We start from the raw sequence: 24,827 nt of genomic DNA, 5'->3' as shown, positions 1-24,827 counted from the left end.
TTAAGCCTAGACTTACAAAAGGAAAAGCAAACACTTTTCAATATTCAATGAGAATAAATGACCTAGTTATTCCCTACTTAAACAATTACTTGATATCACTTTTATGCATTAACACAGAAGACTTAGAATTAGACTTGAAATTACAATTTCAAGTTCTTTTTTTGTTATCCTTTGGGGGACCATGTCTGGTGGTGCTCAGGGGACTTTATGGTGTTCTGGAGGTTGAATCCAGGTTAGGCACATGCAGGCAAGTGCCTTACCTGTTGTATTACTGCTCTGGCACCCCAGTTTTCAACTTCTGAAGTCAATTTTACTTAACCTCTCACTGAAAATGTATAAGAAAACAGAGAAAGACATAGGGTTTGTGTGGGGGAAAAAAACACCTACTTTCTGATGCTTAGCACCACGAATGTGGGCAGCATATGCATCTGCTCCTGTACAAGACACATCACAGAGCTCACAACGTAGTTGATTTTGAGTCCCACGTGTAGAGTTGTTGCTGCTGCTGGTATTTTGTGAGGCTTTCAATGCGGCTTCTTTTTTTTTATGTTTCTGTCCTTCTAAATGTTCTTTATAAGTCTGTTTCAAACAAAAAAGAGAAGTTTTGCTTTGCTAATCTTTAGCTATATCATATGAAATTATTCCATTTTTCAAATCTAACATTCATTTCAGAATGAATTATAAGTGATTTTTAAAGACAACTGAACAAAAAAATGTAGAATTCCCTACATATGTTTTATGATCTTCTATACTTCACAAACAATATGTTTACCTGTACTTCAATTAACGAAGCACTTTCATACCAATAACAAAACTACTTTCAGCTTCAAGAATTTGCATGCTATTTTCCAAACTTTAAAGATCAAGTTTTCCCTGGTACTGACAAATTGAGTGCTTACTACAAGTATGTTTCTTAAGGTATCTAATACATATATTTTCACACTAGTTTCACTAATCACTGGCTAGTCAAGTTGATAACCAACTAGATTTGGGGGTATCCATTATCATCTAATCTATCTATTATCTTTTAATAATGAACTCTGTTCTTGTTTTGTTTTGTCTTCGGCCACGCCCAATGGTGCACAGAGCTTAATCCAGGCTTAGTGCTCAGATTTCACTCCTGGCAGAACTCCAGATCTTATGGGATGATGGGGAATTGAACCAGATCATGCATATGCAAAGTAAATGTCCTACGACTCAGCCCTAATAAACTCTAGTCCTAATAAACAACGTTTGAATGGTAAGACTCATATGATAAGTAAACTGCCTGAAAAGGAAGGAACAAAAACTATCTTGATAGTTGAAAATGAATCACATTGGACAAGAACTGAGTGCTTAAAGGAGGTAAAATGATATGCATGATAACCCTTCAGTAACTATTTTAAATGAGAGAAAGAATATCTGAGAGAATGAATATCTGCCATAAGGGGAGGGCATGAGGGAAACTGGGGATAGGAAACATATACTGGTAAAAGTATAGGTGTTGGACATTGAAATAATCAAAAATAACTTTATAACTGAATTTCATGGTGATTCAATTAAAAATTATTTTTAAAAATCTATCTGTTCAAGTAAAATAATGGACAAATAATTTACTACTAACAAATTTGTAATTGCAAACCAGGTTTATGTCCTATTGTTGCTTTTAAAAGTGTGCTTATATAAAAAGCGTAACATGAAAAAAATGACAACAACATGGTTCAAACCATAGTAATACATTTAAGTATAACACTTGAAATTTATGAATATGTATATACATATATATACATATATATCTTTATATAGTTTTGGGGCTACACCTGGTGGTGCTAAGGAGTTATTCTTGGCTCTGTATTCAGAAATTACTCCTTGCAGGCTTGGAGGACCACGTGGGAAGTTAGGAACTGAACTGGGATTGGCCACATGAAATGTGAACGAACAACCTACTCACTGCAATATTGCTCCAGTCCCCAAATTTTTATTTATATTTTACTTTCAAATAAATCGTGTATTACATAACCATAAAGACAAAAATAACCCTTTTTGGCTTCAAGTGCAAAGGCTTAATTTTTATTTATAATACTTGAACGAGAACAGATTAAAAATTATCACATATATAATGTATTTACAGGATCACTATGAGAAAGGAATAAATGTACATACACGAGAAAAGTAAAAGTTACTAACAAGACTACAAAAATGTATGCTTGTTTAAAAAATAAACTTTACTAAGTCAAGGGGCATTTTCATAGGTAATCCATCACTGAACAAAAGTCTATTTAAAATATATAAGGGGCGGGCCCGGAGAGATAGCACACGGCGTTTGCCTTGCAAGCAGCTGATCCAGGACCAAAGGTGGTTGGTTCGAATCCCGGTGTCCCATATGGTCCCCTGTGCCTGCCAGGAGCTATTTCTGAGCAGACAGCCAGGAGTAACCCCTGAGCAATGCCGGGTGTGGCCCAAAAACCAAAAAAAAAAAAAAAAAATATATATATATATATATATAAGGGGGGGCCGGGAAGGCGGCGCTAGAGGTAAGGTGTCTGCCTTGCAAGCGCTAGTCAAGGAAGGACCGCAGTTCGATCCCCTGGCGTCCCATATGGTCCCCCTCAAGCCAGGAGCGATTTCTGAACCCATAGCCAGGAGTAACCCCTGAGCGTCAAACGGGTGTGGCCCAAAAACAAAAAAAAAACAAAAAACAAAAAAACAACAAAAAAAAAACCAACTATATATATATATATATATATATATATATATATATATATATATATATATATATATATATAAAGGAGCCAGTTATACTTCATATTTTCAAAGAAAAATGGTATTACTGGAATACTGACAAGAAATAGTAAAACTATACATAAAAAGTTGTTCTGGAAATGTGGCTCAACCTCAGCAAGCATGTCTATGTTCAATCTCTGGCACCGAGGTATTTTAGTAAAACAAGATGGGGTTGGGACTGGAGAAACAGCAGAGGCTTAAAGCATATCGCTTGCAATATACTAGTGAGCTTGAATTCAGGAACTGATCACAATCATGGCTGCTCCGCTGTGTGATTCCCCCCAGTGGCACAAGCAATTTCCACCTATACTACAAAAATGAGTGTGATACCCAGTAAGAGGATGAAAAGATGTGCAAATGCCTTGGCAAGAAATGAAACCTCTATGTGAGCACTGCAATGATATTCAATGAGTCTAACTATAACTTGTAAATTTCTAGAAAGATTGTCACTATAAAACAAAAAAAAAAAAAAAAAGAAGGAAGGAAACAAGGAAGATAGTAGGTTATCTGAGGGTATATGTGCAGGCACATAATCTAATTGTGTGACCCCCACCTCTGCCATACACACCATAACCAGGCATATATGCAATACAGTCACTGCAACATCCACAAGAAAGGAAATTCTAAAAGTTTTTAAAAGTAAGGTATCTCCCAGCTCTTTTATTTGAAAATTATTTTTCAGGAGCCGGAATAACAGCACATTGATAGGGGTTTGCCTTGCATGTGGCTGACCCAGGACGGACCTGGGTTCAATCCCATATGGTCCCCCCAAGCCAGGAGCGATTTCTGAGCTCATGGCCAGGAGTAACCCTGGAGCGTCACCAGGCTGTGGCCCAAAAAACCAAAAACCAAAAACCAAAAATAAGAAAAAAAATAAAATCAGACTGACATGATTATCAATACATTTCATATTATCACAGAATTTTATAATATGAAAATATTCTAAAGACTGCCTAATTTTACAAACAACTAATATCCCCACTCCCTCATGAATTGTGTTTTGTTTTGTTTGGTTATACTTAGCCATGCTGAGGGTGTACTTTTGGCTGTGCTCAAGAATCACTTCTGGCAGGATTCAGGGGATCTATGAGATGCTGGGGGTCAAACCCAGTTAACCACATGCAAGGCAAGCACCCTACCAGCTGTATAATTTCTCCTGACCCCCCTTCCATGAAGTCTTATTCACAAGCAAAGCTGCTAGTTTTGAAACAAGAGGAGGAGACCTAAGATTCAGACATTTGACCCCAAATCTGTAGTTGTCCAAAGTGACTATGAAGCAATCCAAATTACTTTAGAACAGGTCCTTATTATAGAAGTAAAAGGAAAAAAAAGCTTAGAGAAGGTAAGGTCTCCAACTTGCTCAAGGCCACTGTTAGGGCAGAACAAGGATCGAAACCATGACCTCTTCCAATCTAGTAACCATCTCTACTCTCCATTTCTTTATGAGCACTAGACTACCCATCACTGATCATTTTGGTAGCCAGCACATTTCAGGAGACAGTACCACACTTCTGGGAAATAGCTTGACATGTTCTTGTGCAGCAAAATATATATATATATATATATATATATATGTATGTATATATATACATATATATATACACACATATATGTATGGTGTTGCTAACCTATCATCTTTGCCATGTTCTTTTATACAGATGCACTTAATAATCAGTTTTACATTGGAGTTTACTTAAGTTTTACTTAAGAGGTCATTCCCTCTAAACAGTCATCAAAGTAGGATACATTCCTCAAATACTGTACTAACAGTTTGTTCCACTGCATGTTTAATCCTGGTTCACTGCAAATACCCCTTTGATAACTGATAAATTTACTACTCTAAACAAGGAGAGACTTTTATGTGATAACCACATATAAAGTGTCCCCTAATTTTTTATCAATAATGTAACTCAGGGATGTAGGTAATAAATATAATGAACAAATTAGGAGGATAAATTTAACTGAAAAACAAAAAAACAAAAAACATGGTGGGAATGGGCAGGAGATGGATAAAACTAGAAGAAATAATTGGGGGGGGAAAAGGCCCTTTTAAAAAATATACCTTTAATCTGCCAGATGTCTTGTCAAAGGTTTTCATTGAAAATTAGACATCTGTGGCCTAGATCGACAGTACATGGGTAGAGCATTTGGCTTGCATGTGGCTGGCCTTGGTTTGACCCCAGGCATCCCATATGATCCTCTGAGGACTGCCAGGAGTGATTCCTGAGTGCACAGCTAGGTGTGCCCCTACCTCACCACCACACCCCCCCACAACTAGTCACTTTTACCCTTTTGGTTTCTGAGCCACACTCAAGAGTACTGAAGCTTCTTGCATACAAAACATGTACTTGAGACTTTTGAGTTATCTCCCAGACCTCAAAGCTGATACTCTAACAAACAAAACTTACTACTGATTACAAACTGAACTTACTACTAGATTTTGCTAAGCAAAGCTATGCCTTTATAACAATTAGGTATAACAAGCAAGGTACAGGTACTAGAATAAAATATCTGCTTATAATTTTCTTATTTCCAAAATTCTTGCTTCCTCATGAAGATAAGTTATATTACATAAAAATAAGTTATGTTCTATAAAAGAAATAAGTTACATTCTGTAGAACTGTAATCTCAAAATTCTATAAGCCCAAGTCATATTAAAAACAATCTTAAAAATTATGATCAAATTGGGGCCAAAGAGATAACACAACATAGGGTGTTTGCCTTGCACGTGGCCAACTTAGAATGGACCAGGAACAGGGTTTAAATCCTGACATCCCATATGGTCCCCCGAACTTGCCAGGAGCAATTTCTTGAGCACAGAGCCAGGAGTAACTCGAAAAACACTGGGTGTGGACTCCCCCAAAAGATTTTAGCATTCCAGTAATATTTCTAATTTACTTCAAAAATAATATTTTCAAAAAAATCTCATCTTTTAATTACAAAAATATAAAACAGGCTAGAGCGATGGTGCCTTGCACATGGCTGACCCAGGACGGACTGAGGTTCAATCCCCCGAGCCTGCCAGGAGTGATTTCTAAGCGTAGAGCCAGGTGTAACCCCTGAGCGTCAATGGGTATGCCCCCCCAAAAGACAAAAATATAAAGCAAAAAACAATCACCTTTTGTTTATAAAAATCTACATGTATAATCATACACAAAATGGAACTTGTGAAAAAAAATTCTGTCAAGTTGAAAAATTTTTTTTTTGTTTTTGTTTTTGGGCCACACCCCGTAACGATTAGGGGTTACTCCTGGCTATTCACTCAGAAGTCGCTCCTGGCTTGGGAGACCATATGGGACACCGGGGATCAAACCACGGTCCTTTCTTGGCTAGCGCTTGCAAGGCAGACACCTTACCTCTAGCAGCACCTCACCGGCCCCAAGTTGAGAAGTTTTATATACAAAGTTAGGATACCAAAATGCAAGAACATTTCCTTTATTTTATTTTGGTTTTGGGGCCACATCTGGCTATGCCTGGTTTATTCCTGGCTCTGCACTCGGAAAATTACTCCTGGCAGGTTTTAGGAACCATGAAATGCCGGGGATTGAATCCATTTGGACTGTGTGCAAGGCTAACGCCCTGCCTGCTATGCTATCACTCTGGCCCCAAAATTTCATTCTTAACTCCAAAATTCAATAAATTTTCAAGTTTTGTTTAAAGAGCAAAGTATCCTTAAAAACTTATTCTACTCATTTTCATTCATATTTTTATTTTTAATGTAATCTCACATCTCTATACAAATACCTTTTTTAAATATCTCTTTAGCAAAATGTGTCTGCATTAGCTAAATGCTAACAAGAGAAAATGTAGGCTTACAAATTAGAATATTAAGTATACTTAAGTATCAAAACAACCATGAAGACTGAGGGTATACATATAAGTACCTGTGGTCCAGCACAGCTGATCTTACACACATCACAATAGTGAATCTGGGGTGGTTTGGGAGGCTGTTTTGGTTTCAGTTGTTTGTTTTGGAATGGTGCTTTTTTAGTAAAGGTGGTCCCTGTCCAGGCAGCTGTTGCAGCAGCAGCAGCAGCTGCTGCTGCTGCCTGCTTCTGTTGCTGCTGCTGCTGTTGGTAGTAGGAGGATGCAGCTGAATACACTGCTGCTTCATAACCTGAATAAGATGTACCTTACAAATGAAATCAAACAAAGATCAAGTTACATAATTACAAATGGCCAGGTTAAATGTTAGGAATTTAAATGAAACAAATCCTGATTTACATATGCATACTAACATGTATTCTACTCCCCCACCCCAATAATCTCTACTTGGAAAAGACTTACCTTTTTCAGATAAATGAACAAGTATTTACTCATATATACCAGGTTTTATGAAATATTTGCCTTCAAAAATCTAAGTCCCTGAACTTCAAGAACCTTCTAATTCAGTTGGAAGAATGTGACAGTGAAAAACTAGAAAAACCTGTAATTTACCCAAATAGAATTCCTGTGAAATACTATTTGGGAAGTGTTAGTTATATCTGAGGAAAATATTAGGATACTAGGTAAGAAAGAACAAACTCATAAAATTAAGATTTTTACATGCATAGTGTCTAAAAGGATAAAGATATGAAACAAGAAGAAACAAAGATAACACTAAGATTTTGAATTCCAGTAAGTGATGATACAAGGAGCTGACAGAAGCTGGTTTGTAGAAGCAGAGTGAATAACAAAGCTTAACAGAATTTCTTGATATAAAATTTGAATTAAGATGAAAATAAAAGCCAAGATGAAAGATTTTTGTCAACAAAAGCCTAATATACTGGTTCTCAGCTTCTAAATTAAAGTACACTTCCCAATCACATGGATTCTATTCATTTCTATTATTTGAAGTCTCTTATGAGCAAGCATGTTGTGCTTGCTATTAACATATCTATACTGTTTGTATTCAGAGATTTATAAAGTTTTATAAATTTTATATGTTCCCTCAAATATCAGCAGGAGTAATCAATCCCTAAGTGCAGCAATGACTATGTCCCAACACATCTCCAACCCCCAAATGAAAAAAATCTGAAGTTTTGAAATTGACAAAGCTTCTTATTTGCAAGGTATCTCAAAACTGGTAAACTTGCCCATTCTAAACTAAAACCTCCATTACTTTGGTAGAAACCCTATCTACTGAATTCCAGGAAATACCTCCTTTTTCATCCTCATAAGAAATGGGTATGGGTAGACATTTAAGGCTCAAGAGATTCTGAGTTGTCAGGGTAGCAGAGAATTATTTAACACTGAATGTCCTAGTCTCTCAAGTAAGTGCAGACTGTAATAACTAAAAAATAGAATTTATGACACTGATTCATTCCAATATTTATCTGCACAAATAGGTAATAAAACATAAATTGGAAAGTTGAGTTTAGATGCACAGAAAATCAGGTCCTCTGAAATCACAAACTGGACATTTCCTCAAGATAAAGGGTTACAATCAGATGCCTAACTGTCATGAAAGATTTTCTAGACAGTTATGTTAGATTATCATATATAGAACTATATGTCTCAAAATAAAAAATTCAAAATATGGATATTACAGTTAGTATGCAGTCACTAAAAAATAAGTATGGGAGGAACAGTAGGGCACTTGACTTCCACATGTCCAATCCATGTTCAATAAATCCCTAATATCCCACATGGTTGTCCCACGTCCACCAGAAGGAATTCCTTTTTTTTTTTTTTTTTTTGGTTTTTGGGCCACACCCAGTGATGCTAGCAAGGCAAACACCGCTGTGCTATCTCTCTGGCCCCCAGAAGGAATTCTTAAGTGCAGAGCCAAGAGTAACCTCTGAGCTTTGCCAGGTGTGGTCCCAAAACAAAATGAAAAAATTGAGTATTTAGGGGGTAGGTTGCTTGTCTTACAGATAGGTTTTATCCTTGGTACCGCATATGGTCAGTCCCACAAGCCCTCCAGGAGCCCACAACTAACTACCAATCTTGATCTCTAAAGCCACTGTCAGTTAAACCATGATTACTCTCCTTCATGAAACAGTCTACTGTGATAATAGAGCAAAAAAGTTCAGTGTGTTTTTAACATTTAACTGTGCCAGAAAGGATAGAAATGTTCAAAGACTGATGGCACCACTTCAAAAAACCCAGGAGCTGCTTTGAAAAGGATTCTATTGGTTAAATTTGGAACAATGGGGCCAGAGAGATAGCATGGAGGTGAGGCATTTGCCTTTCATGCAGAAGGTCATTGGTTTGAATCCCAGCATCCCATATGGTCCCCTGAGCCTATCAGAAGTGATTTCTGAGCGTGAAGCCAGGAGTAACCCGAGCGCTGTTGCTGCTGGCTGTGACCCAAAAACTAAAAAAATAAATAAAAATTAATGCTTAGCATCCAAAGTGAATCATATCACATTGAATTAAAAAAAGATTCCAGGGGCCAGAGCGGTGGCGCTAGAGGTAAGACGTCTGTCTGCCTTGCAAGCACTAGTCTAGGCTGGACCATCGTTCGATTCCCCCGGGGTTCCATATGGTCCCCCCAAGCCAGGAGCAATTTCTTTTTTGTTTTGTTTTGTTTTGTTTTGGGTCACATCCAGCAGTGCTCAGAGGTTACTCCTGGCTCCACGCTCAGAAATCGCTCCTGGCTGGCACAGGGGACCATATGGGATGCCGGATTTGAACCAATGACCTTCTGCATGAAAGGCAAAGGCCTTACCTCCATTCTATCTCTCCAGCCTCTGAGAGCATAGCTAAAAGTAACCCCTGAGCATCAATGGGTGTGGCCCAAGAAAACAAAAACAAATAAAAGATTCCAGGGGCCAGAGATATAGCACAGCAGTAGGGCATTTGCCTTGCACACAGCTGACCCAGGATGGAACTGAATTCAATTCCCAGCATCCCATATGGTCCCCCTTGCCTGCCAGGAGCAATTTCTGAGTGCAGAGCCAGGAGTAACCAGAGTGCCACTGGGTGTGATCCAAAAACAAAAAAACAAACAAACAAAAAAGATTCCAGGGACTGGAATGATAGTAAAGGAGTTAAGGTGCATGTCTAGCATATAGCTAGCTCTGGTTTGAATTCTTAACACTACGTATGGTTCCCTAAACACCATCAGGAGTGATCACTGAGTACAGAGCCAGGACTACATCCTGCAAACAGCCAGACTGACCCTAAAACAAAATGAAAATTAAAAAAAAAATCTCATAGTAGGGGCCAGAGAGGTGGCACTAGAGGTAAGGCATCTGCCTTGCAAGCGCTAGCTTAGGACAGTCCCCCCAAGCCAGGGGCGATTTCTGAGCACATAGCCAGGAATAACTAGTGTTCTCATCATCATCATCATCATAAGAGAAGGGACTTTCTTTAAAGATGCAAATTATCAATCCAATAGGATTTTGCAACTAGGATTTGATTCAGTTAAGAGAATTGGGGGGGGGGGTCCCACTACACCCAACATCCAACACAATGCTCAGGTAAACATGTAGGCAGTGCTGGGGATCTGCATAAACCCCGAAGAATTTGGTTTTTTTTTTTTTTTTTTTTTTTTTTTTTTTTTTTTTGTTACTGCTTTTTTTTGTTTTGGGGCCACATACAGAGGTGCTCAAGGGTTACTCCCTGGTACGTTCAGGGGACCATATGGGACGCCAGGATCAAACCCAGATTGGCCATATGCAAGGCAAACACTCAACCTATTGTACTGTCACTCCAATAAAAAGATTTTTTTTTTACAAAAAGTAGTTGGCTTATAATTTAACTTGGTGGATATGGAATAAAAGGCAAATTAAGACCATAATGAAATTATCCCCTCAATGCACCAAAAGCATCAAATGGTGTGGGATAGAATAATGGGGTGAGTAAGTAGGGCACTTGCCTTGCACAAGGCCTGAGTTTAATCCCTGGCACACCCCATATGGTGCTCTTAGTCCACCAGGAGTGACCCCTGAGTGTAGAGCTAGGGGTAATCCCTGAGCATTAACAGATTTAACCCAAAATAAAAGCAGCAATAGGAGCTGGTCATTATTATCAGCACAGTGAAGTGTAGATCAGAGGTCCTCAAATATGACCCAAAAGTACATGAAGCCCACGGGACATTTATCCAGCCTACTGGTACTTTTGCCTGAATCACTGCCGATCAGGCCTCATAGTTCTTGTTGAAATACTGCTAAGTTTATTGATTTAACTTTACTTGTTCTTCATTTTAAATATTGTATTTGTCCCCATTTTATGTTTTTACTTCAAAAAAAGATAGGTGCAGTGTGCACAGAAATTTGTTTAGCTTATTTTAAACTACTGCTCAGCCCTCTGATGGTCTGAGGGACAGTAAACTGGCTGTTTAAAAAGTTTAAGGACCCCTGGTGGTGTAGATGATGTGGTGATAGCAGATCCCAGGCAGTACTGCAAATATGAGGAAAAATTAAAAGGAGGCAATATTCCATCCTGACTGACAAACTTGGGCCCACTGAGGTGATGTGATTTAGCTTCAGCCAAAGTTGTGCCCCATATACATTACATGGGTTTATACAAATCACTTTTTCTTTCTGGCACATGTTATAAAAGTACCAACTGTAAGTCTGGGAGATAGCTAAAAGAAATGTAGTGCAAGCTTTGCATATAGGAGATCTGGTTCAATCTAACACTATAAGGTCCCAAGCATTTATAAGAACAACTCGCCTCAAGCACAAAGCTGAGAGTACCATGCACCAGATCTCTGCCTGCTTCTGCCTGGCCCCCCTCCACACACACACACCCCTATTTCAATTTAGCAGTATGAAAATGCTACATTAAGAAAAGAAGAAATAATATCAAATACAATTTCTGGTTCTTCACTGATGCCAGAAAACAAAGCACAGATATAAAGACACCAATACTGCAAAGTCTAGCCATAAGACACTTCTAGAAAAATGGAAAAATTTGATAATATATATATAAAGTATAAAAAAACCAAAGCCTATCTGCTATACTATCTATCTCTCTAGCCCTAAAAAAATATTTTGAGAAGGCATGTTTCAAAATATAGTTTTACTTTTGGGTTACAACCACCAATGCTCAGCAGTTATTCCTGGCTCTGCACTTAGGAATTACTACTGACAGTGTTGGGGGGCCATATGGGATGATGGAGATCAAACCCAGATTAGCAGTCACCTTAACTGATGTATTTTCTTCAGCTCAATTTAAAAATATTTAATATATTTTGTTTGACAAATAAAGCAACTTGATAAATATTAATATTTGGTGATTATAAACAATATGTGAGTATTTCAACTTTCCCAAAGAATTTATTTATTTATTTATTTTTTGGTGATTTTGGGGTCACACCCGGCAGTGCTCAGGGGTTATTCCTGGCTCCAGGCTCAGAAATTGCTCCTGGCAGGCACGGGGACCATATGGGACCCCGGGATTTGAACCGATGACCTCCTGCATGAAAGGCAAACGCATTACCTCCATGCTATCTCTCCGGCCCAGAATTTAATTTTTTTTAACATAAAGAATGCATGAGATAGGGTGGGGACATAGTGAAGAATAGTATAGAGGTTAAGGCACTTATCTTGCTCATAGCAGATGCTAGTTTAATCCCTGGCACTGCAAATGGTCCCAGGCACTGCCAGGAGGAAGCCTTGAGCCCTCCAGGTGTGGGTCAACCCACAATTTCCCCCCAAAAAAGAACCATCAAAGTTTACAAGTCAGGGATATAGTTCAGAGTAGAACAACATTCCTCGATGCATGAGACCCTGGATTCAAGCCTTGAGAACCAAAAATATAATACATACATGTTTATATATATGTATTTACATAGATCTATAGAAAGCTATATGCGCTAGAAGTATAGTAGATGTCTATGGATTATTTTTTAATTCCTTTAAAAAGCAGTTTTAAAATCACTGTTTTTCACAAAATAAAATTATCTACAGGGCTGGAGCAATAGTACTGCAGGAAGGGTACTTATATTGCACACGGCCCACTCAAGTTCAATATCGGCATCCCATATGGTCCTCCAAAACTGTCAGGAGTGATTCTTGAAGGCCAAGCCAGAAGTAAGAACTCAGCACTATTGGTGTGATCCCAAAACAAAAACAAAATTATCTTCATTCTACATAAATTTATAAAAGATAAAAAGGTAGAGACAGAAAAAAAGAGAAAAAGGTGAACATGTTACGAAGGCTAGGAGAAAGTACTTACTTAAAAAAAAAAAGTACCTACTTTGTTGAAACTTATCTGAACATGTTTCTTCAATGTCAAATTGAAATAATTCAATTTAGTTACATTAATATTTTTTAAGCATACTTTTTTGGAGGAGCACACCAGGTGATGTTCAGAGGATATTCCTGGATCTATCTAAGGAATTACTCGTGGTGGTGCTCGGAGGGGCCATATGGGATAGCTTGTGCTTATAAATCTCTAAGGAAAATATGGTTATTTAAGGAAAAGTAAGCTAATCTATCCTTCCAAAAGACTGTTACTTAACTATCATCTTATGGATGCTTACACAGGCTACCCATTACATTCAAGATTACTTATTCTCACAGTAAGAAAAAATAGCTCCTGGAGGGCTAAAATGAACACAAAAATCTGTTATGGTAGTCCTGCAATGTTTATGCTGAATTTTCAAATTCATTTGGCAAAATCAGAAAAGAAAAAAGAATCTTGTGTATGATTTTTCTCTAATTGCAATGATAGGCTTAAGACTCTCAATGAGCTTCCAAACCCCTTACAAGTCTCTCCATTCTGCTAAAGTGTCCTGGCTTTAGAAAAACAAAAACAAAACAAAAACCATATAATTTATAATTTAGTCACATTATGCACAAAAATTTTTGAATTCAATTCTTGCCATTGGAAGTAAAAATCACCACACACATAGTCTTTTTCTAATTTGTTCTACGAGTACAATCCTAACAAATGAGATCAAATGCTGACATACACACACATGCCACTGCTCCTTATTCAAGTTATTGTGCATGCAAAATACAGTCAATCTTCAATCTGTCTTCTCATATACAGACAAAGTGCATCAATCTTACCAGAGTAAGTAACTGCGGTGGTACTGTAAGTAGCACTCTGGGTGTAGGACGGCACCACAGTAGCTGCAGCTGCAACTGGCTGGACGGTGGAGGACACAGGATAAATAGAGAACGTAGTGGTAGCTGGACTTGGTGTGGCTGGTTTTATGGCTGTCACTTGTCGAGTTTGTTGGGCTTGTGTATACTGAGTTGCACCTTGGCTATAACCTGCTTTGGGGGCTAAGCAGGAAAGAGACATAAACATAATTAAAGGTTAAATCACTACAATTATTGTAAATTGAAAACTAGAGGGCCCGGAGAGATAGCACAGCAGCGTTTGCCTTGCAAGCAGCCGATCCAGGACCAAAGGTGGTTGGTTTGAATCCCGGTGTCCCATAATATGGTCCCCCGTGCCTGCCAGGAGCTATTTCTGAGCAGACAGCCAGGAGTAACCCCTGAGCACCGCTGGGTGTGACCCCCCCCCCAAAAAAAAAAGAGATACAATGCCTATTAATGACTAACTTACAAATCAACATTTTTTTTGGTTTTGGTTTTTGGGTCACACACGGCAGCGCTCAGGGTTACTCCTGGCTCTACGCTCAGAAATCGCTCCTGGCAGGCTCAGGGACTATATGTGATGCCAAGATTCGAACTACTGACCTTCCGCGTGCTAGGCAAATGCCTCACATCCATGCTATCTCTCCAGCCCCAAATCAACATTTTTTTTTTTTGGTTTTTGGTTTTTGGGCCACACCCGGCGGTGCTCAGGGGTTACTCCTGGCTGTCTGCTCAGAAATAGCTCCTGGCAGGCATGGGGGACCATATGAGACACCGGGATTTGAACCAACCACCTTAGGTCCTGGATCAGCTGCTTGCAAGGCAAACGCCGCTGTGCTATCTCTCCGGGCCCCAAATCAACATTTTTAATAAGCTACTTTGCCATCCTTGCAGAGGCTTTCTAAAATGACACTGGCAAAGTACGCAAATAAATAAAATATAGGTATTATGGCATCAAGACATTGAACAGCAGGTAGCAGGTAAGCACCTCTCAGCTCTCATGAAGCCAACTAGTGTTCAATCCCAGGCACCACACAAGTCCCTCAAGAAATGCCCAGAGTGGCTGGAGTGATAGCACTGAGGAAAGGGCATTTGCCTTGTGCTGACCTAGGTTCAATCCCTGGCAGCTCATATGGTCCCTCGAGCTTGGCAGGAATATTTTTGGAGTGCAGAGCCAGGAGTAACCCCTGAGTGGCTGTGCCTCCCCCCCATTGCTCCCCAGAAATACCCAGCATAATTGATTCCTAAGCACAGAGTAAGGGACACTGATGCAACCCATCCAGACCCCCACCTCTGAAAACGTTAGTGAGAAAGAAGAGCCTTTGGCTCCATCCCCAGCAGCACAACCCCAAGCACCAAGCCTGGCACTGCCATATTTTCTCCTCAAAATTATTTTATAAAATTTTACCTGTATAATCAAAGAAATTTGGGATAGAGTAGCTTTACACCACAACCAGATGCATGTAAGGCAAATGCCTAAATATATGAATAAATCTGTCTTGTATAAAATTTGAGCCATATATAGATGAAAAAATATGAAAGAAAACTAATGTCTAATAGCTAAATGACTTACAATACTAACATAAATCCATTATTTCCAGGAGAAAAGGACATGATTATGAATTCCTTCCATGGCCTTTTCTTTAAAACTAAAGACATCCCAGCAGAGAAAGAGAGTATAGCCAGAACCAGTCTTTCTAGATGATATAATACAACTGAGTTGAGATAAACTTCAAAAGCTTATCTCCAAAACAAACAACCCCCCCAAGCCCCCCATGTTGGTGTAGCACTGAACTAATTTACAGTGAAACCAACATATTAAGGAAATTTACCTGTCTGATAGTAGGTCTCAGCAACAGAAGGCTGAGGCTGGGCAGCGGCAGCCACCGCAGCAGCAGTTGCTGTTGGTTGCTGATAGTACTGTTTACTATCATAAGCTACTGCAGGAGCTGTGGATCGCACGTATGAGTATGAATCCTAAAGAGAAAGGCAAGGAAAGAAAATTTGTGGTGAGTGAGCTGAACAGAAATAAAAAAACAACCCATTTTACTATATAAATAGAAAAGAAAGAAAAACAAAAGACTAAATATGTGGGGCCAGAGAGATAGCATGGAGGTAAGGCATTTGCCTTTCATGCAGAAGGTCATCGGTTCAAATCCCAGCATCCCATATGGTCCTCCGAGCCTGCCAGGAGCGATTTCTGAGCACAGAGCCAGGAGTAACCCCTGGGCGCTGCTGGGTTTGACTCCCCCCAGAAAAGCAAAAAGTATTATACAGAAGGCTCAATTAGTCCAGTGTGACCCAAAAACAAAAAACAAACAAACAAAAAAAGACTAAATATGTACCCAGACCTAAAGAGACAAATCAAAAACAGAAATTAGGGGCTGGAGAGATAGCATGGAGGTGAGGCATTTGCCTTGCATGCAGAAGTATGGTGGTTCAAATTCCGGCATCCCATATGGTCCCCAGAGCCTACCAGGAGCAACCCCTGAATGCTGCTGGGTGTGACCAAAAACAAACAAACAAACAAACAAAGAAATAAAAAAAGATTAATTTTTCAGCATCAAGTAAAATCAAAACCATTAAATGTTTGGTTTGAGAAAAATCACAGATAATTTAGGACACAATGTAGTGCCAGGAACTAAATTCACTGATCCACACATGCTAGACACATACTCTATCACTTGAGGTTTCTTCTTGACCCCTAAAAATTATTCTCGGGCCCGGAGAGATAGCACAGTGGCATTTGCCTTGCAAGCAGCCGATCCAGGACCAAAGGTGGTTGGTTTGAATCCCGGTGTCCCATATGGTCCCCTGTGCCTGCCAGGAGTTATTTCTGAGCAGACAGCCAGGAGTGACCCCTGAGCACCGCCAGGTGTGGCCCCCCCCCAAAAAAAAATTATTCTCATGTGTGTGTATTCTCATGTGTGTGGTATGTAAAGATAAGTCTCAGGTCTGTGTGTGTGTGTGTGTATATATGTCTGGGGTGTGTGGTATGTAGGGTATGTGTGTGGTGTGTGTGGCTGGGACATGTGGTGTGTAGGGTGTGTGTGTGTGTGTGTGTGTGTGTGTGTCGGTGTGTGTGTGTGTGTCGGTGTGCCCGGGACATGTGGTGTGTAGGGTGTGTGTGTGTGTGTGTGTGTGTCGGTGTGCATGAGTGCATGCGTACATCCAGCAGCACTCGGAGCCTTTTCCTGGTAGGCTTGGGTCGTGATATCGAGTGCTGGAAATCAAGCCCTGATCAGCTGTGGGAAAGATTAAGTGTGCTATCTGCTGCACTATTTATTGTTCCTGCCCCACGAGCCCAGGTTTGAATCCTAGGTGTGCTTTATCCTACCACCATAAGCTCCACAGGGATTCATACCCTCAGGAACAACAGACATAAAAAACTCAAAACATTTCAATTATTTTATATTCATATTACTAAGAATTCATAAACCACCATCTAAAGATGGATCCTATAGTAAAAACATACGAGGACCCAATGATATTGCTGGAAAAGCAAAGGATGGAGAAGTAGGCAGAGTCCAAAAAAAACATGCACTCTTTTATGTGTGTGCTGTTTCTCGCAGTTTTCTAACTGTGGCCCCTCTGTCTTACAGGTTGGTTCCCTAGACACCTGCAATGGCTCTCTATTCATCCAATTTTCACCTGTGGTCCCTTGAATATCATTGGGTCCTCGTAAGGAAAATATGGACCTTAACTGAGAAACAATGCTTTTGAATTTTAAAACAAACAAACCACCAAAGCCTAACTCTAAAAGACAGAGCTGAAAAACAAAACAAGGTGTCAGATAGTACAGTGGTAAGAGCAGTTGCTATGCATGTTTGTTGACTTGGGTTTGATCCCCAGCATCCCCATTGTCTCCCAAGATCACCAGGAGCACAGAACCAGGAGTAATACCTAAGCACTGCTGGGTGTGACCCAAAAACAAAATAATAGGAACAGGCCAGAGAATTAGGGGCAAGTTTAAAGTTTAATGCCATTACTAAACATATAACACAAAAACTTGATTTTTATAAAGACTAATTAAGCGGCAACTAGATGAATTAGGAATATAATTTGAGCTTGCTCTTCAAGCCTTGAGTACATACTTACTCTCTTTCTCCCCCATCACATCTTTCAATAAAAGTTTCTCTATAAAGCAATCTTATTTCAGAGAGAGTGAAAGAGAGACAGAGAGACAAAAAATGATTTTACATACCAGTAAGGAGCAGTTCTATGAAAATGTGGGCCACAAAATTCCCACCTTTTTAAAGTTTCAAAACAATATGTATTATTTGTCCTTTATAGCTTAGGTCCATGGCTCTCAAAAACAGGAGACATAGCTATATCGTAAGTCAAGGGCATTTTTGCAGTGTCTCAATTTTTTCCTAATACTAAGAGCAAATGGGTCAGAGATTTCACTAGTCTAGGGCATACCTTGTATGCTGGACCAGGTTTAATTTCTGATACTATATGGGTCCTTGTGCACCACGAGGACTAACTCTAGTGCAAAGGGCTAGGAATGACACAAAAAAAACAACTTTAAAAAGGCTTATAATAAATGTATTTATCAAATCTAAAAATTAAAGGCCAACACAGATATCAAATGGAGAAGAATGGATTGGGTAGAGGGAAAATAATTAAGCAAAGAATTAATGCAAGGAAGCCAGAGCATCAGTACAACAGGGCATTTACCTTACATGTGATCAACCTAAATCCCCAGAACCTCATATGGTCCCCTAGGCACTGCCAAGAGTGACCCATGAGTGCAGTCAGAAGTAAGCCCTGTGCACCACCTGTAGGGACCCCTCAAATAAAAACAATGCTTGGACTATGTCCCTAAATAAGGTGTATATTAGATAAGTCTTTGCAAGACTCAGTGTGAAAAACACTAGTTTAGATAGTAAGTCATTATTGAAAGGGAACTAATGTCTACTGAATCCAGTACTTGTCTTTCTTACCTGGTAGTTTTGTGTAGTAGCTGGTGGTGGTGGTGGGGGCGCTTCTTGTTGTCTCTGAGTATAACCGTAGTCAGTTGCTGTATGTGCAGTGGGGTAACCTCCATATGCCGCAGCTGTTGCAGCAGCTGCAACAGCTACTGGAGCAGGTCGGGCAACTGCAACTGTGGCGGCTGCTGGTGCATAAGCAGCAGTAACTGTATGGGCAGCTACTGGAGCCTGATGGACGGTGTAGCTAGCAACTGTCGTTGGATGCGAATAGGCTACGCCCGAAGCTGGTTGCTGGCTATATTGTAGAGTGGAAGAACAAAATAATAGTATTAAAAACTAAAGGAACTGAATCAAATAAAAAGAACATAAAAAGGACATTTTACATAATTTGTGAACTACAAAAGACCAAGTATTGGCTTTTAAAGCAAAATATTTTAATTTAATAAACTTCTTAATTACTAATTATTTATTGTGCAATTTTTGTTGTATACTTTTTAATATTTCAAAACTTTACTAATTTTCATTTTCATTTCCTTAATCTCAATGTGTTAACTACACATACTATTTCAGCTCATAGATCATATCTCAAAGCCGTGATAAGGGATAAAAAGCAAACAAAGAAAATTTAAAAATAATCTTTAATATTATGCTTTCCTATGTTCTACAGTTTAAGAAAAACAGCTATAGGGTCACACAGCAATAGCACAGCAGGTAGGGCATTTGCCTTTCATGCTGCTGACCCGGGTTCAATCCCCAACATCCCATATGGTCACCCGAGCCTGCCAGGAATGATTTCTAAGCACAAAGTCAGGAATAACCCTTGAGTGCTGCCAAGCATGGCCCAAACACAATCAATCAATCAATCAATCAATCAATCAATAAATAGCTATCATATGAAGAAAATATTGTATTTTCACTCTAATTATGAAAAAAGATAGGAAGATATCATTACTCAACTGACACAAGTGCTTCTGATGCGTTTCTCATTATTTCTCAACCAAGTGACATATGGACCCCTAGGGTATTTCAAGGAACAGGTAAAAATTGTCAATGGGGAGCCCTGACATAAGACTAGAGAACAAAATAGTATGACGAGTAGCCACAGGAAAAAAAATTAAGTTGAGAAGCACTGCCAAGCTCTAGGGAACAGGATAATAGGGACAATTTTTTTCATCCCCAGCCTTCATGGGATATTAGTCGTGTCTGGAGATTTGCGGGGAAGGGGAGCACAACACAGTAAAGTTTAGGGGTTTCTCCTGGGTCTGCACTCAGGAATTACTATTCCTGGCAGTGCTTAGAAGACCATATAGGATGCAGAGAAACAAACTAAGGTCAGATGTACTGTTGCTTTGCCCTGTCTGGAGATATTTGTGATGGCAAAAATCAGAGAAAGCTGTGTGATAAATAACTACTGGCATGCAATGTGGAACCAGTGATGAATGGTGCTACGTGTCTTTCTTGCACAAGACAATGACTTACAACAAAGAATTTCCAAAGATTGTCAGTAAGGACTGAGGTTCAGAATCTTAACTCTATTTAGAATACAAAACCTACAATAAATGTCTATTATTTTAGATAAAATTATTTCATTATGCACATTTAAAAACCTCTATAAAATGTAGCACATATTGGGGCTAGGAAGAGTAAGGGGCTGAGGGCACTTGCTTTGCATCTCACCAACCTCGTCAGAATCCCTGGCATCACACTAGTTCAATACAACTGCCAAGAGTAACTCCTGAGGGGCCGGGTAGGTGGCGCTGGAGGTAAGGTGTCTGTCTTGCAAGCGCTAGCCAAGGAAGGACCGCGGTTCGATCCCCCGGTGTCCCATATGGTCCCCCCAAGCCAGGGGCGATTTCTGAGCACATAGCCAGGAGTAACCCCTGAGCGTCAAACGGGTGTGGCCCAAAAACCAAAAAAAAAAAAAAAAAAGAGTAACTCCTGAGCAGAGCCCAGAAAAGCCCCTAAACATTTCTGGATGTGGTCAAAAAATAAAAATAAAGCATATGTTGTAAAAGGATATCTAAATTAGATTCTTAGCAGTCATAACCATTTAAACTGTAAACACATTTCCCCAAACCATGCATATAAAGAAATTTTCAGGTTACTTTTTTAACGTTTAAATTAAGATTGAGAATCTAAAAACTGAAGGCTTTTTTTGTTTGTTTTTTTGTTTTTGGTTTTTGGGTCACACCCAGCAGCGCTCAGGGGTTACTCCTGGCTCTGTGCTCAGAAATTGCTCCTGGTAGGCACGGGGACCATATGGGATGGCGGGATTCGAACCACCGTCCTTCTGCATGGAAGGTAAACACCTTGCTTCCATGCTATCTCGCTGGCCCCAAAACTGAAGGCTTTTTGATGTCAGCATATAAATTATTATTTGTTGTTCTGGGTTCTCTGAATCAGATTCATAATTCCTTGCAAAAGCTGAATTATAAGGCAGAAATGCCTTCTAAAGAAGGAAAGCTGCAATAGTTAGTCAATAGCTTTTAGCTGACCATGAGTTTTAGTGAGCCACTAGTTAAGTTTAACTCAGAAAAAAAAAAAAAAGACAGCATAAACTGAAGACTGTACTCAGTAAGCTAGAGTGTCTGATTTTCTGGTACATACCTTCATTGGCATGTACAACACCACAGAAATTGTGGCATACAATTAAGATTTGTATATGTTATGGTATAGTAAAAAGCCTCCAGCCTTCTATAAGTTCTTGAAAACCTTTTTTTAAGGTTTCTTAACTTTAAGAACAGATTTTAGGGCAGGAGTGATAGCACAGTGGTAGGGCGTTTGCCTTACACATGGCCAACCCAGAAGAGACCCTGGTTCAATTCTCAGCATCCCATATGGTCCCTATTAATAGTAATTTTTCACCCTCTTATGTGTCACAATTAAATAATAAATCATATAATCACCATCTTCAGGAACTGTGTGCACAGTTATAGGCCATCCCTAGGCCTATAACTTACCCCTAAACTGTATAAGCCAGAAACCTAACCCATTCTCTAGTCTGGAATTGATCCTCTACCAATGATGAAGGCTAATGATCCGGTCCCAGTTTCCAGAGGGTCAAGTACTAGTGTACCTGCTATTCAGAATAAAGATTCTCTGGTTATCTTGAATCCAGCTGAGAAAGTTTCACTCATTTTCAAGTATCTTTAGAAAAAGTATCTATTACCTGACATATCTGACCAGTGAGCACATACCAATTCAAGCAAATATCTAAGTAATATACATGCTGTTGCAAGTGCTGAAATTTATAATAAGTGAACTACATTCAACTGTGAAACTGGCACAAACCAGGATCAATGCGTTGTCAGGGGTTCCCAAATATAGTTAATCCTTTTACCCTCTTCACATGAAAAAAGAAAAATCACTCAGCATTCCCCACAAATCAAACCTGAAGCTACAAATGAGCCCCACCATGGCATCACATGCTGTCAGAAACACCAGTTTGAAGTATATGAGTCATAAGTCTAAACTGCAAATCAATGTTTTTGTCCAATTTGAGGTTTGGTATAAAAAGTGTCAAAATTTTAATTTCCTTACATAAAATAAGATTTAGCAGTTTTTTAAATTATTTTAAAAAATAAGGGGCAACTAGTAAATAAAAACCTAAATCTTGTGGCTGAAGAAATAGTATAGTGGGTAGTGTGCTCGCTTTGCATGCGCATCTAGATTCAATATCTGGTGTTTTCTATGGTCCCGAGCACTGCCAGTTGTATATCCTGAGTGCAGATCCAGGAATAATCCCTGAGCACCACTGGGTATGGCCCCAAAACAAAACAACAAAAAAAAGCAAAGAAAAACAAAATTTAATTTTGAGCTACAGAAAATGTATTTTGAGAACTAGAGATGCCATTTAGTGATACTTTATCTGCCTGAATGTATAAAGTTCTGGGTTCAATCCCAGGTACCACTGAACTTTTGTACTTTTCAGATAAGAAAAGCTTCTAGTCATATAAATACTCTTCTTATTTCATTTTTGAAAGCCATCCCCAGGCCCACACCACTATCTGAAAACATCTAAGCAAGGAAGTTAATCATTAGAGCTTGCCAGTGCTTCTTATGGGCCACAAAATGCCTATCTTTCTCAAAATGCTACAATGTTTTGAGTAACAGCTCAAAGGGTTAGAACACATGACTAAGCATATGAGAATCACAGTCAATCCTAACCAATCCTAACCTAAATCTAAAATATCATACAATAACAGCACAAAATAAAAGGGGCAGGAGATTGCTAATCACAGGTTATTTTTAAGTCTCTGTATTATTTAGTATAAGAATAAATAATTAACTTTACATGAAATATTCATGCTAAATTTCAAGGGAAACCACAAGCAGAAGCAGAAATAGTTTACCCTACTAGATATATTTTTTTCTCTCCTGGAAGAAAATCTGCATGGAAAACATGCAAATATAAAGCTCATGTTGGACTTTTCTAGGTCAAATTGCAGCTTTTTTTTTTTTTTTTTTTTGGTGGTTATGCATTTGGTCCACATCCGGAGATACTTGGGAGACATTACTCCTGACGGGGCTCAGAAAACCATATGGGTGCCGGGAAACAAACCAGGGTTGTCTGCATGCAAAACAAGTTCCCTAGGTGCTGTACTATAGCCTAGGCCCCCAAAGTATAGCATTTTAACTTCTTTCTATATTGGGTGGGGTATTCCCAGAAGTGAAGAGGCCCACATGATGCCCGGGGTTCCCACATGCAAAGTGTACAACAACTCAGCCCTTGTCTCCAGATTTTAACCTCTTAAATTTTTTTTTGTTTTGTTTTGTTTTTGGGCCACACCCGGCGGTGCTCAGGGGTCACTCCTGGCTGTCTGCTCAGAAATAGCTCCTGGCAGGCATGGGGGACCATATGGGACACCGGGATTCGAACCAACCACCTTAGGTCCTGGATCGGCTGCTTACAAGGCAAACGCCGCTGTGCTATCTCTCCGGGCCCCTTAAATTTTAATATTTTATTTTACTGAGAGGTCACTTGAGTCTCATTTGGCAGTGCTTCATCGTGGTTCTCTAAGATTGCTCTTGGCAATGCTCAGGCCAGGGCATCAGACCCAGGCCTCCTGCATCAGATAATGTGCTTGCCTCACTGAGCTTCATTTCTCTAGACCCTAATATTTTACAATTTAAAAATAATGCAAAATTAGCCCAAGATAAACTACTTTATTCTTATATTTAAGATAGTAAATGGGTAAGGTGTTTGCCTTGCACATGGCCAACTCTGTACCCAATATGGTTCCTTAAACACTGCTAGGAGGGGCCAGAGAGCTAGAACAGCCCTAAGGCATTTGCCTCACATGCAGAAGACCAGGGAGGGACCTGGTTTGATTCCCAGCATCCTATATGGTCCCCCAAGCTACCATGGGTGATTTCTGAGTGCAGAGCCAGGAGTAGCCCAAGTGCCACCAGTGACCCCCCCCAAAAAAACAATTAATAAAGTTAAAAAATAACAACACACTGCTAGGCACTGCTAGGAGTAATTCCTTAGTGCAGAGCCAGGAGAAACCCTTGAGCATTGCCGGGTGTGGTTCAGAAACAAAACAAAACTAAACAAAACAACCCTAAAACAAACAGGTCAGAGAGAAAGAGAGAATACAGGGGTTAAGGCACAAGGCTGGGGCTGGAGAGATAGCATGGAGGGTAAGGCGTTTGCCTTTCATGCAGAAGGTTATCGGTTCAAATCCCTGCGTCCCATATGGTCCCCCAAGCCTGCCAGGAGCGATTTCTGAGCATGAAGCCAGGAATAACCCCTGGGCGCTGCCGGGTGTGACCCCCCAAAAAAAAACAACAAAAAAAACAAAAAAAGGCACAAGGCTGACCCAATTGAATCCAGGCATTGCTTACTGTTACCAGAACACTGCCAGGAGTAAACTACAAATAAAGAGCCAGAAGTATGCCCTGAGCACCACTGGGTATGACCTCAAAACCAACAAAAACTAGAGCAAACAAAACAACCAATTTGTTGTGAATCAATTGTAAATAATAAAATTTATTTTAAAAATTTCTTTTTCTGGGCCCGGAGAGATAGCACAGCGGTGTTTGCCTTGCAAGCAGCCGATCCAGGACCAAAGGTGGTTGGTTCGAATCCCGGTGTCCCATATGGTCCCCCGTGCCTGCCAGGAGCTATTTCTGAGCAGACAGC

At 39.6% G+C, this 24,827-nt stretch overlaps 1 protein-coding gene across 1 annotated transcript in view; it reads right to left on the bottom strand.

The window, feature by feature from the left end:
- The window catches only part of ZFR (zinc finger RNA binding protein), an 82,465-nt gene that overhangs the window by 41,693 nt on the left and 15,945 nt on the right, over nt 1–24,827 (bottom strand). The window contains exons 3-7 of the mRNA XM_049767675.1: nt 18,695–18,977; nt 15,581–15,725; nt 13,713–13,931; nt 6,648–6,895; nt 388–579 (exon numbers count right to left, since the gene is read on the bottom strand). Of these exons, the coding sequence (XP_049623632.1) occupies nt 388–579; nt 6,648–6,895; nt 13,713–13,931; nt 15,581–15,725; nt 18,695–18,977 (1,087 nt within the window). The remainder of the gene's footprint in view (nt 1–387; nt 580–6,647; nt 6,896–13,712; nt 13,932–15,580; nt 15,726–18,694; nt 18,978–24,827) is intronic.

This window comes from Suncus etruscus, chromosome 2 (genome assembly GCF_024139225.1).
Source record: "Suncus etruscus isolate mSunEtr1 chromosome 2, mSunEtr1.pri.cur, whole genome shotgun sequence".
Lineage (NCBI taxonomy): Eukaryota > Metazoa > Chordata > Mammalia > Eulipotyphla > Soricidae > Suncus > Suncus etruscus.
The sequence above is the reverse complement of the archived record's forward strand: the minus strand, read 5'-3'. Positions and strand labels throughout refer to the sequence as shown.